We start from the raw sequence: 16924 nt of genomic DNA, 5'->3' as shown, positions 1-16924 counted from the left end.
CCACCAGAGTCGTGGCATTACACGTGTCAGTCTCTTTTATGATATTGGTCTTGATTCTTGTTGCGCAACTCGCGCATATTTAAGGTGGAGAACTGTCCATTCACTTGAATTCCCTGTATACCAAATATTGACCGAGTGGGTCGTAATTAGTAAGCAGTTCGTAACTAAGTTTACAGCCAATGTATACTGTGGTTGAAACCAATCCAGTGGACCAGGCTTTGCAAAGAGGGGAGCCATGGTGCACCACTGCTTCTTTCTATTGGCAGATAAAATCCGTCACCAAATTGCAGAAATTGTCGCCTCAGGCTGATGCAAGGAACCTCAGAGAATGGAGACAGACAGAAGCTAGCAGGGCATAGTTCCTCAAAAGTTTACGGGCGGACTCCGCTCACTCAACGGGAATCACTGACTATGCCGCACACTTTGACAAGTTGCCACATATCTAACTTCGACAACGCTGCTGGGGCTGCAACGCTGAAGACGGTAACAACAGGGAGATGGATTACCACACATCCAGACCTGACTCTAGGCCATATCCTTGTACTACGTAATGAGTTACGGCTTGACAAAACAATGGTGAGTAGTATCACCATAAATACTTCTTATTTCAGCTATGCAATGTCTGTCACCATTTGCATCCAGCTGCGAGAGGTATTCCAGGCCAACTAGCGACCTGAGATGAGTCGTATAGCGGGTACTACTGCACATCACCATTGCTAGCTAAAGAACCACTGGTTGTTCCTGATGCCGCCAGGAGTCGAATTGATGGCACCCAGGGAGGAAGGGTGGGAGCGGAAGATGGGGGGGGGGGGGGGGTGACGCACAAGCTGATTCACTCCTATTGACTTCAGGGTGCGTACATGGGAGTCCATGATTCTCTCCGGGCCAGATTAGCTGCCGAACCGCCACCTGCCTTGTGCAGGCACGCACTACTGCTCTAGATTTGCCCCTGCATGCCACTGACACTGCACCCTATGTTAGGGACAGTGACTCAACTCTGTGCACTCGAGTGCTTCCCACAATAAGACTTGCATCTGCACCAGACAACTTACCGACTTCTGTTGAGTCTTTCGTATTGGAGTGCTGACACTGCGCTACATTGCCAGTGTGGTGACAACGTAACTTCGCCTTAGCTGGCAGCTGCACAACAGTGTCATACCGTGGGCTTGCCGTTACATGAGGCCACCTGCTGTGCTACGAACCTTTTCCTGACTGGGACCAGCCTACATCTAGAGATGCTGACTGCTGCCCGGCAATGCTACTATTGCCATACATTTTGCATGGAGTAAACAAATCTTTGTAAGTGCTTTTTCTATGACTTACTGTCAGATAATCACTGGCTCCATGAACCTGTCACCTTGTTAATAACCACTCAAGGCCATTACAACCTGTGTGTGTATTTTGCATTGAACCGGGGACCTAGAAACGACGGAGAGGCTTCGACCCGTCGTAGCCCTCAGTGGTTCATAACCCCACAACAGGTCACAGCAGTCCACCCAAATCACCACTGCCCACACCGAACCCAGGGTTATATTACAACCCGTAGTGGAGAACATAATCTCAGCCACCATCTTCACAGCCCACCACACAGAGAGAAAAGTATGTGACATTTCTTTCTGAATGTCTTTCTGACATCTGATAGTAACACTATATTTGTATACCTGGAATAAATGTCTCCAATCATTTTGTAGAATATCCTACAGGTAGTAATTATGCCTTTTCTTTAAGTGTTGGTTAACTGATCTGATTTTAGTGCATTTCTGTCGTAACATGACTTAATTTCACATGCCAAAATAAAAATTCTCAACCATTTGTCGAAATACTGTCAAAAACTACTGTCAAGGATTTGGTTCCAGAGGTGCGAGAGATATGGGAAAAAAGGTATTCACAACCAATGAAAAGTGTAAGCAATATTCTCAGAAACAACTAAGTCTTCTAAGTGAAAATAATATTGTAAACAATTTTATCAAGCAATGAGTCCAACATCCACAGAACAAGAACATTAAAACTACTGTAAAATAGCTCACTTGCCATACAAATATATTTTGGAATGATTACTTCAGTTTCCTCTTATCACATGTGAGGGATTAAGCAGAGTCACATACGTTTACATAACTGCATCACTTAGCAGAAGTTCCTTTTAGAGGAGAAGGACTTAATGCTCATATAAGTTTTTTTTCGAGGTCAGCATATCTACACATTGAAATTGGGGGAATGTATAGAGCTAACTACTCCAGAGGATAGAAAAATCTTAAAATTAAAGGTTAACAGATAGAATCAGCTAAAAAGTATAAAAAAATTTATTACATTCCAATTTACTATTTGTGTATTTCTCTGTTATTCAGTTACTGTACTAACTTTATCTTTCCACATTTATCATGAAGTACCAGCTCATGAAAAATAACATATATTATTAAATACCTAATAAGAATTCCATAAATTTTTATGTTCACATATTTTAGTAGAGTTTTCCCAAATAGTTACTAGTTTCAAAATATGACTGCACAAGCAAAATACATCCAAATTTGAAACACATTTCATTTTTATTGTGACATTTATTCAGATTTTTAATATATACACCAACATAATATCTGTGCTTTTTCAATAGACAAAGAGAGTGTCATATGAATGACCTCAAATCCCTTCTTTTATGTGAGATTCATATATGTTAATGTTACTTTTGCATGAAAGACATCAAAATGGAACATTTGTTTGGATTATCAGGATACTGCTTTACAGAGCTGAGGAAGATAAATACATAACTTCTCTAACAAGTTCCTTCTAGTGTCCAAATCCATCACTGGATAAGCAACTACTACATTTACCATTCTGCACTTCCACTACAATTAAACGTAATTCACAGCAATTTAATGTAAAGGCTAGCTGCAGTCTTTAGAAAGACTTCATTATTCACCACCATTTCCTGAATACCACACTGAAATCAACGGGTGAAAACCAGCCGTTGTAGCTTAGGTCGCGCAATGAAAAAATCCACTTCCTGTCAAGTGAAGGAAAAAAATTCAAATTTCTATTTTCGTTCAGTGACATCAATGCACCACTAAGAGTGCATTTCATTTAAATGACTTGCTGTTTTCGTTATTATTGGTCAGTTACGATCACACGGTGATTACGAAGTGTCATGCGCATATTATAATATATTTATTAACAGCAGTTTTATACACTTACGTCTTTCCACTCCTTGGGTGGTTCCTTTGTGACATTATTAAAGAGCCGTCAAGACAGGGTTAAAATGTTTTAAAAATTATTAAATAATTAAATAATGTCGCACATGTATGGCAGTCTGCGGCCAATGGCAAGTAATTTAGTGACGTTATTTCAGAGATGATCAGGTTGCAGAAGAAATCAGCTATGAATTGAGAGCACTCAGCCAAACAAAGACCTCGTAAACGAGGCTTGCGTTGGTTGGCGCACGACCTCCCAGGTGTTGAACGCTACATGTGTACGATAAGTGTGCATTATGTGTCAAGAACAACAGACACAAGAAGACTTCCATAAACACGTCTACAGAAGCCAAACCCCCTCATACACCCACAACTCACAAACACATTATTTCACCACACGTAACGGACACGTGAGTATCGTCATTGGACGCTCGTAGCTTGTTGGTGGACCACAGGGGTTCGAGACTGCCTGGATGTACACCTTCCCCTCCTACTCTCTTTCCACCCCCCCCCACCCCCCATGTCACTTAACGTCGATTGTACAGAATATATTTGAGACGCCACTGAGTGTATGTACGTCTAAAACTTCAGTTTATGCAGCCTGTTTTAATGGACTGTTACAGCCACATGATAGAGATACCTGATAGTGACCTATGAAAGCAGACATGGGATGAACATGCTATACATATACAACAATACAGAAACATTTGACACTCAGGATACAGCAGAAGATAAATCTAAACACAAAATAAAATGGCACATACTCACCTATGACAGTAAAATACGTATGAGTCCACTGCAGAAGGTACACCATTGCCTTACACCGCCTTTTGAATTGACAACCATTTAGTCTCAGAAGCACCTACAGTTTAACGTGGACAATAGTTTCTCAAATATGTGTTTAAGCCAAGTTTTTTATAATAATTTAGCTGTAACAGTACTACATAACTGTTGACAGAGTAATTTACTTACCATAGTAAGCTATATGTTCAGATTGAGATGAAACAGTTGGTTGTGAATTACGATGTTATACTGGATACTGGAACTTCAATTCAGTGTTGCCCTCATTTACGAAATTAATTTGATCTGGGTACCTTTAATACTTTCTCACAGGCCTGTTGGCTCCTTGTGGTAAAAGTTAACACAGTAGCTTCCTTTTTTATCAGTATTTTCATTGCGCACTGTTTAAATGCCAACACTGTTTGGAAATATCATACGACTTACCGAATATACAGTCAACAACATCGGCCTTGACGTGCTGTCCGAGGGACAGGTGAAATGACTTCTATAGACAATCTAACTTGCGGCGTTCACCAAACGAGTAAGCGCAATGGTCAAGGCACTGGACTCGCATATTGGACGACGATACTTCAGATCCTTACCAGTTCTTCATATTTGGATACCACGTGGCTTAAGGACACGGCCTGCTTCCTTCCCCACCCTTCCGAAACAAAATGTGCCCTTCGTCTCTAATGATCTCGTTTCGGCTGGACGTTAAACAATATTCTCCCTTCATTAATTCGACATGTATTGCCCCAATTACAAATTTGGTGGCTTACAAGGAGAGGGCAGCATCTGCGACCAATCAGTTCCAACGAGGTTCACCACGGGGACTCGAAAGTAGTTCCAATGAAAGGGTTCAGAGCAGGAAGCGTCCATTTAGAAAACAGTTGCAGTGGAATGTCATGACGCAGGATGTGTTTGGTATCATACTGGATCCGTAGGACACTCCGATATAAGGAAGTATTATTTATTTGCTCCAGGGCTGTGACATAACGGTTTCTCAGACATAGAAGAATATCTGATTTCGATTCATTGCAGGTATACTTGAGCAAAGCCTTTGCGACAGGGGCATTGGACATGAAGTACAAGACCAGAGTAAAGGTCAAAATCAGCTTTCATGCAAGTACATTAAAAAGCACTTGTTACAATATTTTTACATAAACGTTCATAGTCTTCAACGACATAAGTCGCCATACCAAATATTACACACTATATTATCATATGCATGCTATCTGTCGAATTTAGCAGCCAAGAGAAGTGTCTTCGTAAAATTAAATAAAATTTGTGTGTCAACGCGTATATGGTGCGAAATATCTCCGTGCAGCGAAATAGCTTTTATCTCTTGTTCTTAGCATACAGAATTTCACTGGTTTCCTTGTTTCAGTAATGAAAATCAGCAGCCATTCTGAGAAAGCTAACGACCACAGAAAGAATCATCGAAAACGACATAAAGAGACAGAGAGAGATACTAGATTCATATGCATAACGCTTAAGGAAGTCGGCTTTCCCATCTTAACATTTCCTGAGGAAGGATACTTTATGAGAAAAAAACACAAAATGCACAAGAAACATACAGTCTGCACCTAGGATCAAGCATGTGTCGTGATAGTTTGAAGGTATGTGTGGTGATCATTTATACTCATGTTCACAATAAAATTTATTTAATTAAAAAATCAAGATACAAAATTTGCAACACCTTTCATGCTATGCGTACAGAGTAAAAAAGGTTGCTGCTCGGAACCCACACTAGCGGAAGATAACAGGTCCGAGTGCAGGATTTCAACACATTTTTTCCTCCCGTTATAGTGCACCTTGCGCTTGCCATAAATCATCATCGCCGTTGGTATTAAAGTAAAATACATTGCTTCTTGTGAAGATTTTACATCTAGTAGCGGACGTGATGAAGCGTGAAATCCCATCGAAGGCCTTGCCTATGTGAATTAGTCATAAATCATAAAAACTAAGCCTCAAACGAAAAAACTAGAAAGACGAAACTTAACTAGCTTCAAGGGGGGAAACCAGATGGCGCTATGGTTGGACCGCTAGATGGCGCTGCCATAGGTCAAACGGATATCAACTGCGTTTCTTTAAAATAGGAACCCCCATTTTTTATTACATACTCGTGTAGTACGTAAAGAAATATGAATGTTTTAGTTGGACCACTTTTTTCGCTTTATGATAGATGGCGCTGAAATAGTCACAAACATATGGTTCACAATTTTAGACGAACAGTTGGTAACAGGTAGGATTTTTAAATTAAAATACAGAACGTAGGTACGTTTGAACATTTTATTTCGGTTGTTCCAATGTGATGCATGTGCCTTTGTGAATTTATCATTTCTGAGAACGCATGCTGTTACAGCGTGATTACCTGTAAATACCACATTAATGCAATAAATGCTCAAAATGATGTCCGTCAACCTCAATACATTTGGCAATACGTGTAGCGACATTCCTCTCAGAAGCGAATAGTTCGCCTTCCGTAATGTTCGCACATGCATTGACAATGCGCTGAGGCATGTTATCAGGCGTTGTCGGTGGATCACGATAGCAAATATCCTTCAACTTTCCCGACAGAAAGGAATTCGGGGACGTCAGATCCTGTGAACGTGTGGCCCATGGTATGGTGCTTCGACGACCAATCCACCTGCCACGAAATATACTATTCAATACCGCTTCAACCGCACGCGAGCTATGTGCCGGACATCCATGATGTTGGAAGTACATCGCCATTCTGTCAAGCAGTGAAACATCTTGTAGTAACATCGGTAGAACATTATGTACGAAACCAGCATACATTGCACCATTTAGATTGCCATCGATAAAATGGGGACCATAATGCCGCACCCGCCAAGGTCGCTGATGTTCCACTTGTCGCAGCCATCGTGGATTTTCCGTTGCCCAATAGTGCATATTATGCCGGTTTACGTTACCGCTGTTGGTGAATGACACTTCGTCGCTAAATAGAACGCGTGCAAAAAATCTGCCATCGTCCCGTAATTTCTCTTGTGCCCAGTGGCAGAACTGTACACAACGTTCAAAGCCGTCCCCATGCAATTCCTGGTGGACAGAAATATGGTACGGGTGCAATAGATGTTGATGCAGAATTCTCAGCACCGACGTTTTTGAAATTCCTGATTCTCGCACAATTTGTCTGCTACTGATGTGCGGATTTGCCGCGACAGCAGCTAAAACACCTACTTGGGCATCATCATTTGTTGTAGGTCGTAGTTGACATTTCACATGTGGCTGAACACTTCCTGTTTCCTTAAATAACGTAACTATCCGACGAACAGCCCGAACACTTGGATGATGTCGTCCAGGATACCGAGCAGCATACATAGCACACGCCCGTTGGACATTTTGATCACAATTGCCATACATCAACACGATATAGACCGTTTCCGGAATTGCTAAAAGGTCCATTTTAACACGGGTAATGTATCACGAAACAAATACCGTCTGCACTGGCGGAATGTTACGTGATACCACGTACCTATACGCTTGTGACAACTACAGAGCCATCTATCCGAAAGCGAAAAAGTGGTCCAACTAAAACATTCATATTTCTTTACGTACTACACGAATATGTAGTAATAATGGGGATTCCTATTTTTAAAAAACGCAGTTGACCTATGGCAGCGCCATTTAGCGGGCCAACCTTAGCGCCATCTGGTTTCCCCCTTGAAGCCAGACGAGTTTCGTTCTTTGTAGTTATGCTTATTTCGTGAGATATTTGGCCCGGTCAGTATCAATGGACCACCCTGTATAGGCGTTTCCGACCGCAGCGCCATATTCTACATGTTTACGTAACTCTGTATGAATAAGCATGCCTGCACCAGTTTCTTTGTCGCTTCAGTGTATATACTCGTATCACTTGATTGTTTAAAATGAACATTCTTGTGTGACTTTTAAAAAAAGCGATCAGTTTAACGAAAGAAGTTTGTTGCTTTTATCAAAGCTCAAGTTCTTTAATTTGTTTCGTTTGTCGAGCACATAAGAAAGGAGAATATACCTCATTGTTAATGTTTAGGCACGTATCATCATGTTCCGACACCGCCTTTTTCAATCGGTTATTTCGTATACTTTATATGGTGAAGAGGGAGATGGATAAGTACTTTTTAAAATATTCTGCGTTTTCCTGATTAAGTATTGTTTTACACTTGTGTCCAAAATTAAAGCAACAAACCGAAATTTTGCAAATTCGCGCTCATTTTGCCACAAAACTGTATTTTTTTATGAAGTGACAGCAAAGTAGAAACAACGTATAGAATACAGAACGTAACCAACTGCAATATGCATAACGGTAGACAAAAATGTTCTTTATTTTTTTAACTCAAAACGGATTTACATACACATTCCGACAAGTGGTTAATGCGCTCAGTATGGAGTGTGACCACCTCTGGCAGCAGTACAGGCCTGACAAACGACGGGACATGCTGTGAATGATGTCATCAGTCTCATTGCGAGGTGCCGGGGCTAGCAGTGTATTTAACACTAAATTCTTCGGGAATCTTCATATATAAAGGATGCCCTAAGCCCCCCTATTCTAACTCTGACTTTTGCTGTTGCACATGGATTAAAAAAGAGTCGCGAACTGACTCTAATCGACCCTGCAAGTAGAGTAGAAAAGAGTTTGGCACCTGCAATAATTTAATTTGATAAATAAGTTAAATAAAGGAAAGTTTCATTAACGTAGTGAGAAATGAAAGGGTTGCTCTACCGATTAACAGAATGAAAGTTCTGTCCAAAATAACAACATGATTTATTATGACTAAAATCAAAATAATAAACAAAACACATAAAACATTTTACAATACATCAAATTGGCTCAAACTGGATACTCAAATAAATGCTGTGAAGGTGAAGTTGTCCCTAAACTAGATTGTGACATTTATGACGAAGTGGTATGTGGAGCCAATTCCTTGCAACTCAAATCTTAAGAGAAACACACAGCCAACCCAACATTAATTGCTGCTACAGTAGTGAGAATTCAGACAATGAACACCCAAGACAGAACAAAGTTAGAAAAAGACGAACAGGCGCGCTCTGCTTAGCTCTGATTATCCCCGAGCAAAATCCCTATCTGCCGGTGCTGCGGATATACATTACCAAACTGTCTTCTTAACTACAAGAACACGATCTCGCGTACCGGAGGCGATGGCTGGTTGCTTCGACGTCCCGTCGTGGTGATGATAATGTCGCGAGTATAGCCCGAAACTAATTATCCTGGTCTGGTTGTTCCAGACTAAAGACTTCCTAGCAATACAAATGCGTCTCTGAGGGAGACGAAGAAGGATCGCCACACAATCACTGACGGTACAGTGATTGATTTTAACAAGCGAAGTCACACAGTAACTCCGATACAGTCAACTTCAGCCAAAACTGCTCAAGACAGACAACATAGGCCGCTTGTACGCAGAACGCTCAATTGCCAACTGTACTCGGAAAGTTACGTTGAAGTCGAAACTTCAGCAACTTCGTCAAACAGTTACAATTAAATAAAAGTATATTAGACAGCCAACGGAAGGCAGGCTGACCAGAGCAGCGAGAGCTCAGTCTTGTAACGTACTCCGACTGAAAGGCGAGAGCCGACTCCTCTAGAGCACCCGTACAGGCCGACCACAGAACATTCCCGCCCCCACGACAGTGGCCGTGGTTAAATGTTCCAATCAGCAACTCGAAAACCGGCGGAAAATTCCACTCTATTGCCGGAGCACTACCATTCCACCATGGAGATTCTTGGCGCCAATTTCTGTGCTGATTTTGCAACGTCACGGAGCCAATCACAGTTACTATTTTGCAGAAAGCGCGGGAATTTTCCCGCCACAACTGCCTGGGTACACAAGTCATTCCCACGCCTCGCTGGTAGCCCGCCAGAAAATGTTTTCGCTAAGTTTCTGCGAAGTAACGGAACCTCTAGCCCAGCCGCTACTTCAGGCCCCTGCAGGCGTGTCTTTTGACAATGTCGGCGTCTGGAAAGCATTCACTCGACTCCCTCACACCCGTCGGCTTAACCCTTTCAAGATCAGCAGAGCCCGCCTGTCACCGGACCACCCAGGTGACGAGAGACGCTGTGTGGGAAGTCCGCGTGTGAAGGAATAGCGACTTTTCACCGCATGCAATTAGAGAGGAAAATCGTAAGATAGAAATATGAGAGGGGGCTCATGCCACCTGTCATCATGTTGAGGCAACAACGCCCGTTCTTCCCGCAGTGCTGCTCCAAGTCTTGAAGACTGGTTGGTGGATGTTGACTTGATGCAATCCGTCTCCTTAGTGTATCCCAGACGTGCTCTATGAGATTCATATCAGGAGAGCGAGCAGGGCACGCCATGCGTGCTGTATCTTCCGTTTTCAAGAAAACATCAACCAAGCGTGCTCTATGAGGTCGAGCGTTATCGTCCAGCAATACGAAGTCTGGGCGTACAGCACCTCCCAGCAACTGCGGATGAGGCCCCAAGATCTCATCACGGTACCTGACATCAATTAAACATTCCCGATTTTGCCGTACAGTTTCATGAATAGGTGTTCGAGTGATCAGCACAATCCCTGCCCACGCCATTAGCGATCATACTCGATACCAGTCTCTTTCCGCAATGGTTGGGTCCCGAAATCGTGTTCCACGTTTCCTCCAGGTGCGAATCCGTTGAGAATCACTGTCCATACCAAATCGGGATTTATCTATGAAAAGAACATTGACCCACTTTTCGACTGTCCAGGTGGCATGTTGACTGCTCCACTCTAGACGCTGCCTTTTGTGAAGACAAGTCAGAGGTACACATACAGCAGGTGTCCGACAATAAATGCCGCTCTGCCGAAGCCTTTTGTACACAGTTTGCCTCGATACAACACGTCCATTGGATGCTGCTAGGTCGGATGTCAGTTATCGTGCAATATTAAGGCGGTACCGTCGTGCCCTTACAGCCAAAGAACGTTTCTCCCTTTCTGATGTTACACGTGGTCTGCCCCGCCCTGGTCTTCGGGATACAGTTTAGATCTCTATAAACTGTGGCTGAATGCGAAAAAAAAAATCAAATTAAGACATCGGGCCACATCAGTTTCTGACTGTCCTAATTCCATTCTTCTCATGACCCTCCAACGCAGAGAGCCTGGTAGGTGTCTTCTCTGTGCCATCCATACTGCACCGTCTGCGATTGTGGATGTTGGACTACCCGGAAAACACCAACCCGTTTGATAGGTGCCCTGACGTCATCGGTGGCGTGGTTGTCGGTTGACGAGAATGCCATCTTCCGTGCAGGAAACAATCGTACGAACACCAGCTGACAGTTTGAATGACTATATCGTGAATTAGTCACAGTACGGGGAAATAGTGGTTTGTTGCTTTAATTTTGGACACAAGTTTATTTCTCAGCGTTCATTGCTTAAGAAAATGTAAAATGTTGCACCGACACGTTGACGTTCTGTTGGCCGTAGTGCGTTCGACGCCCAGCTATCCAAATATAACTATTTTGTTTGGGTAGTGGAAACAGCCGCCTACGTGACTGGGATGGAGTTTGTCAGTTGTATCAGGGGCGAGTGGCACCGTCCTGTTAGAATAGCTCCCTTAGCCACAGGCTGTTCTCCTGAACGAATCTGAATTATTAAATCTTCAATTTCTGGAAAACTAAACTAATGGAAATGGAAAATTGTTACGTCATGAACACCTTGACTAAACACTACCAAACTGGTACCCCAGTATTCTCATGCCTCTGGAAAATTTCATCCTTATGCCAGCTTATTTTCATTACAGACAAAAAAGCGATTTCTACAGACGAAGAATGTGTTAGCAAATCATGGCTTATGGGTGTGTTTAACGTTACTTGAAATTTTCAGACGCATATCGCAACACACGCTGTCGAGTCACTTTAATGTGACCAGCTCCTATCTTCGACGTCAAAATCCAATAACCACTCACAGACAGCAGGTTGAAGCACTGTCAGTGAAGAGTGTGTTAAGCACGTCTGGGGGGAGGTTGGTTAGGGGGTAGGGGGTGGGGTGGAAAGGGAGACGCGAGAAACAGTGCAGTCTTTGTCGCAATGCGGAAACGAAGCGATTTATCTTACGTCCTAAAGCGCATGATCATTGGCCTTCAGACCAAGAGTGGAAGTATTTCCGAAATGCCTAAGTCTGTGAACTGTTCGCGTGGTTAAAATACATACCGTACATTTAAAAATGGTGCTATCCAAAAACGGCGCCAAAGCAGCTCTGGTGCACCAAGGGGTGAATGACGGTTGTGGAGGTGTGTACGTGCGAATAAACATGCACCCGTTTTTATTTATTTCCACGACGCGTTTCAAAGGTTTAAACCTCCATCATCGGGTGGATTTACATTAGTTAGTATGACATTTGTGTGTGTGTTGTGTTACGATTTTTTGGAGGAACTTGTGGCACTGCCTAGTGGAGAAACAAGCCACTATTTCAGAACAAGTTCCTCCAAAAACTTTCTTCGCGACATTCCCTGGGTGATCTCGTCATTTTGGAGGCATAATAGAACAACACGAGTATGCATTATTCTTGGGGGACCGTGTCAAAGCCTGCATGCAGTTTGTTTTTGATCTACACAATGGCATCTACCAGTAGGACAATGCAATGCATCATACCGCTCACAGTCTACATGCGTCGTTAGCTTTCTTTAATGGTTGGTCATGGTTTATGTTCTTCTGGTTTATTTTGGTTGTCAAATAATATTTATGAACGCTTAGGTAGACGAAGATTACTAGCACCAGCATGAATTTAGCGTGCTCCTCTTGACGGCAAACTGCCTAGGTTTACACTTAGTAAAGAATCCATGGGATCATCTTGATTGGTCTGTTTAGTGCCAATGATCCTCAACCGAAAAACCTAGTGTAACTGGCCACAGCAATGGAGTCAGCATGGTTCCACGTTCCTGTCTCTACCTTCCAGTGACGCAGTGACACTCATCCTGCGTGTCTTGTAGTGGTCCGCAAAGCAAAAGGTGATTATTCGGGCCTTTCACATGTGGTCACATCAGTCTGACTGGACAGTGTAGCATACCCAGCGGACGCAAATATGCTGCTTGTTATCTTTCAGATTGGTTCAAATGGCTCTGAGCACTATGAGACTTAACATCTGAGGTCATCAGTCCCATAGAACTTAGAACTAGTTAAACCTAACTAACCTAAGGACTTCACACACAAAAATGCCCGAGGCAGGATTCGAACCTGCGACCGAAGCGGTCTCGCGGTTCCAGACTGAAGCGCCTAGAACCGCTCGGCCACACCGGCCGGTCTATCTTTCAGAAAGCCGTAAGGAATTTGGGAGCATCATACCGACAGATCACATAGACAATTCCTTGAGTGCAATTACTTCAAAACGAATGATGACGAGATTGACTCAGGACAACAGTGTGACAAGAAGAGTAGACTAGTTCAGAAGAAGGGACGGATAACATTCGCTGAAATTCTGACAGCGCTTACAGACGAAGTGTCACCACGAAGCATCGTTAACATGTTTCTTGAACTTGGGTTCAGATCGCGAGTTGTTATGCGTCGTTTATCACTGACGCCATACCTCAGATAAGACAGACTTGCGTTGTGCAGAGTCAGTGTTACCTGGGACATTGAATCATTCTGTGGTATTCACGAAGGAGTCTCAGTTTTACTTATGATGGTCAGATTGGCACCAATGTGTCTGTGGATGACTGATGAAAAGTTACAGTAAGTCGGTGCCCTCGAGACCCATATCCGTCTAAGTTGTGGAATTGTGGTGATGGGAGGTAGTGGATACGGCAGTAGAACTGATTTGGTAATTGTTGAGAGTACGTTGAATGCTCAGTGGTATGCGAAAAAAATGGTAAATATTATTCCTTCATCAGCAAGGTACCAAATGGAACATCTCAGGAGGATAATACAAGATCACACACTACAGTTCAGAGCATAGACACTTTGGGGAACGTACTGACTCTTGACTGGTCCACCCAGTCCCCCAGTTTGTCACCCACACACCATATCTGGTATGCACTGTGAAGGTGTATACCTCAACAATCTCCCCCAGCCAGAAATATTCTGGTGTTATGTACTGCTTCACACACAGTAGTAACGAGCGATGGGCTACAGAGTGGTGCGGCAACCGTCATCGTACGAAAGCTAGACAGGAGCAGAAACTATCAGCGAAAAAGTTAACACAGTAAACAGAAGATTACTTATCTTGTATTTCTTCATGCATACGAGGACTCATTATGGATAATGCAGCAAGAAATAAAGCGCAGCAAACACAATAGCAACAAAGATGATGCTCTCTGAACTAAACAAGAACGAGTGTCTTGGGAATGTGACTAGCTGGCATCTGTGTATCGTCAGGTAGTGAAGTGGCTCCAAGTGCGAGTCGGCTGTGGTGCTGCCGCCGACCATCCTAGATTGCTGCAGCAGACAGCGCTCGTGGTATTGAGACACTGGAGACGTGGTGCATTGTGGGTGGCTCAGTGGACGTGCTCCATTGGGTCCGCTGGATCCTGCACTACCGCTATTGGCGTCTGCCGGAAACTTGCGTTTCCGATTCCAACTGTGAGACGTCAGTGGGGTGGTGTCAATCCATTATACACCACCTGGCATGGCAGGAAATTCCTCTAGCTAACATTCGGAGGCCGTTCGCTTCCACGCTACTTCTATTCGAGTTTGTGAGTTTCTCAACTCATTTTAATGATGATGAAAGTCATACATTTTCGTCATATAATACTTACTATCTCATGTGCGAAGTGCAAAATGGCTAAGCAGGGTTGGCTAGAGAACAAATGTAAGGATGTAGAAGCATGTATCACTAGGGGTAAGATAGATACTGCCTACTGGAAAATTAAGGAGACCTTTGGAGAAAAAAGAACCACTCGCATGAATATCAAGAACTCAGATGGAGCTCTTATAACCCAGTTATAAGCAAAGAAGGGAAAGCAGAAAGGTGGAAGGAGTATATAGAGGGTCTATACAAGGGTGATGTTCCTGAGGACAATATTATGGAAATGGAAGAGGAGGTAGAAGAACATGAAATGGGAGATATGATACTGCGTGAAGAGTTTGACAGAGCACTGAAAGACCTAAGTCGACACAAGGCCCCGGGAGTAGACAACAATCCATTAGAACTACTGATAGCCATGGGAGAGCCAGCCCTGACAAAACTCTACCATCTGGTGAGCAAGATGTATGAGACAGGCGAAACACCCTCAGACTTCAAGAAGAATATATTAATTCCAATCCCAAAGAAAGCAGGTGCTGACAGATGTGAAAATTACCGAACTATCAGTTTAATAAGTCACAGCTTGTAAGAGGTATGCGCTGTCTGCAATATGAGAATCGCTGACCAGAGAGCAGTGTTGACTGCAGTACGAACTGTGTAACTGTAGCAGTTAGTTGTCGCTAGTCGCTAGTCTGAGGTTGTCTGCGCTTGTCTGGAGTCTGCTCTGGTCGCGAGTCCGGAGCCTGAGTATTATTGTATAAGGTAAAAAGCAGCCTCGCGCATATCTAGTAATGTATCTGAACTGTTGGGAAGGGATTGAGACAGGGTTGTAGCCTGTCCCCGATGTTATTCAATCTGTATATTGAGCAAGCAGTAAAGGAAACAAAAGAAAAATTCAGAGTAGGTATTAAAGTCCATGGAGCAGAAATAAAAACGTCGAGGTACGCCGATGACGTAATTCTGTCAGAGACAGAAAAGGACTTGGAAGAGCAGTTGAACGGAATGGACAGTGTCTTGAAAGGAGGATATAAGATGAACATCAACAAAAGCAAAACGAGGATAATGGAATGTAGTCGAATTAAATCGGGTGGTGCTGCGGGAATTTGATTAGGAAATGAGACACTTAAAGTAGTAAAGGAGTTTTGCTATTTGAGGAGCAAAGTCACTCATGATGGTCGAAGTAGGGAGGATATAAAATGTAGACTGGCAATGGCAAGGAAAGCGTTTTTGAAGAAGAGAAGAAATTTGTTAACATCGAGTATAGACTTAAGTGTCAGGAAGTCGTTTCTGAAAGTATTTGTATGGAGCGTAAACATGTATGGAAGTGAAACATGGACGATAAATAGTTTAGAGAAGAAGAGAATAGAAGCTTTCGAAATGTGGTACTACAGAAGAATGCTGAAGATTAGATGGGGGGATCACATAACTAATGAGGAGGTATTGAATAGAATTGGGGAGAAGAGAAATTTTTGGCACAACTTGACTAGAAGAAGGGACTGCTTGGTAGGACATATTCTGAGGCATCAATGGATCACCAATTTAGTATTGGAGTGCAGCGTGGGGGGTAAAAATCGTAGAGGGAGACCAAGAGATAAATACGCTAAACAGATTCAGAAGGATGTAGGTTGCAGTAGGTACTGGGAGATGAAGAAGCTTGCACAGGATAGAGTAGCATGGAGAGCTGCATCAAACCAGTCTCAGAACTGAAGACCACAACAACAACAACATGTCATGTGCGTCCCCACAAAGTTCGATAAATATTTGACAACTTATTTACGGTGTTTCACTTTTCATTTCCGTCGTGGTGTTAGCTTAAGGTTTCCGTATGTACAAATAAAAATTACTTGGCTATGAAGTATTCGAATGATTCCGCTGGCTCCGACAGATGATCTTTGACATTGGCTTTCCTTTCGGTAGTGGAAACGTAGAAACCTAAACACAGGAGCAGACCTTCGAGTTGCCTCGCGACTAGTATCCCCGAGCTCGTCTAAATCGGTGTGTTGCATAGTCCGGTCACGCGCGTGAGAGAACACTTTACTGAGAAGAGGAATTTCTGGAGTCATCCCTCTCTGCATTTGACTTCCTGATTCCGCAACGTATGTAAACGAAGCGCAGTAGCCGGGCAGTAGCGGCCGGCGGCTCGGCGATGACGCCTGCGCCGTAACGACGGCAGCTGCGGCCGCCGCAGCGGGCCGTTCATTAGCGGGGCGCTCATTTACAAGCCGGCGGCGGCGGCGGCGCAGCCAGCGGGCAGCCGGGACATCGCTCATGCC

At 43.4% G+C, this 16924-nt stretch overlaps 1 protein-coding gene across 1 annotated transcript in view; it reads right to left on the bottom strand.

The window, feature by feature from the left end:
• The window catches only part of LOC126204912 (uncharacterized), a 92555-nt gene extending 75634 nt beyond the window's left edge, over positions 1 to 16921 (bottom strand). Inside the window, exon 1 of the mRNA XM_049938868.1 lies at positions 16690 to 16921. Within this exon, the coding sequence (XP_049794825.1) occupies positions 16690 to 16921 (232 nt within the window). The remainder of the gene's footprint in view (positions 1 to 16689) is intronic.
• Between the last annotated feature and the right edge of the window lie 3 nt (positions 16922 to 16924).

Source organism: Schistocerca nitens, chromosome 1, assembly GCF_023898315.1.
Source record: "Schistocerca nitens isolate TAMUIC-IGC-003100 chromosome 1, iqSchNite1.1, whole genome shotgun sequence".
Classification (NCBI taxonomy): domain Eukaryota; kingdom Metazoa; phylum Arthropoda; class Insecta; order Orthoptera; family Acrididae; genus Schistocerca; species Schistocerca nitens.
The sequence above is the reverse complement of the archived record's forward strand: the minus strand, read 5'-3'. Positions and strand labels throughout refer to the sequence as shown.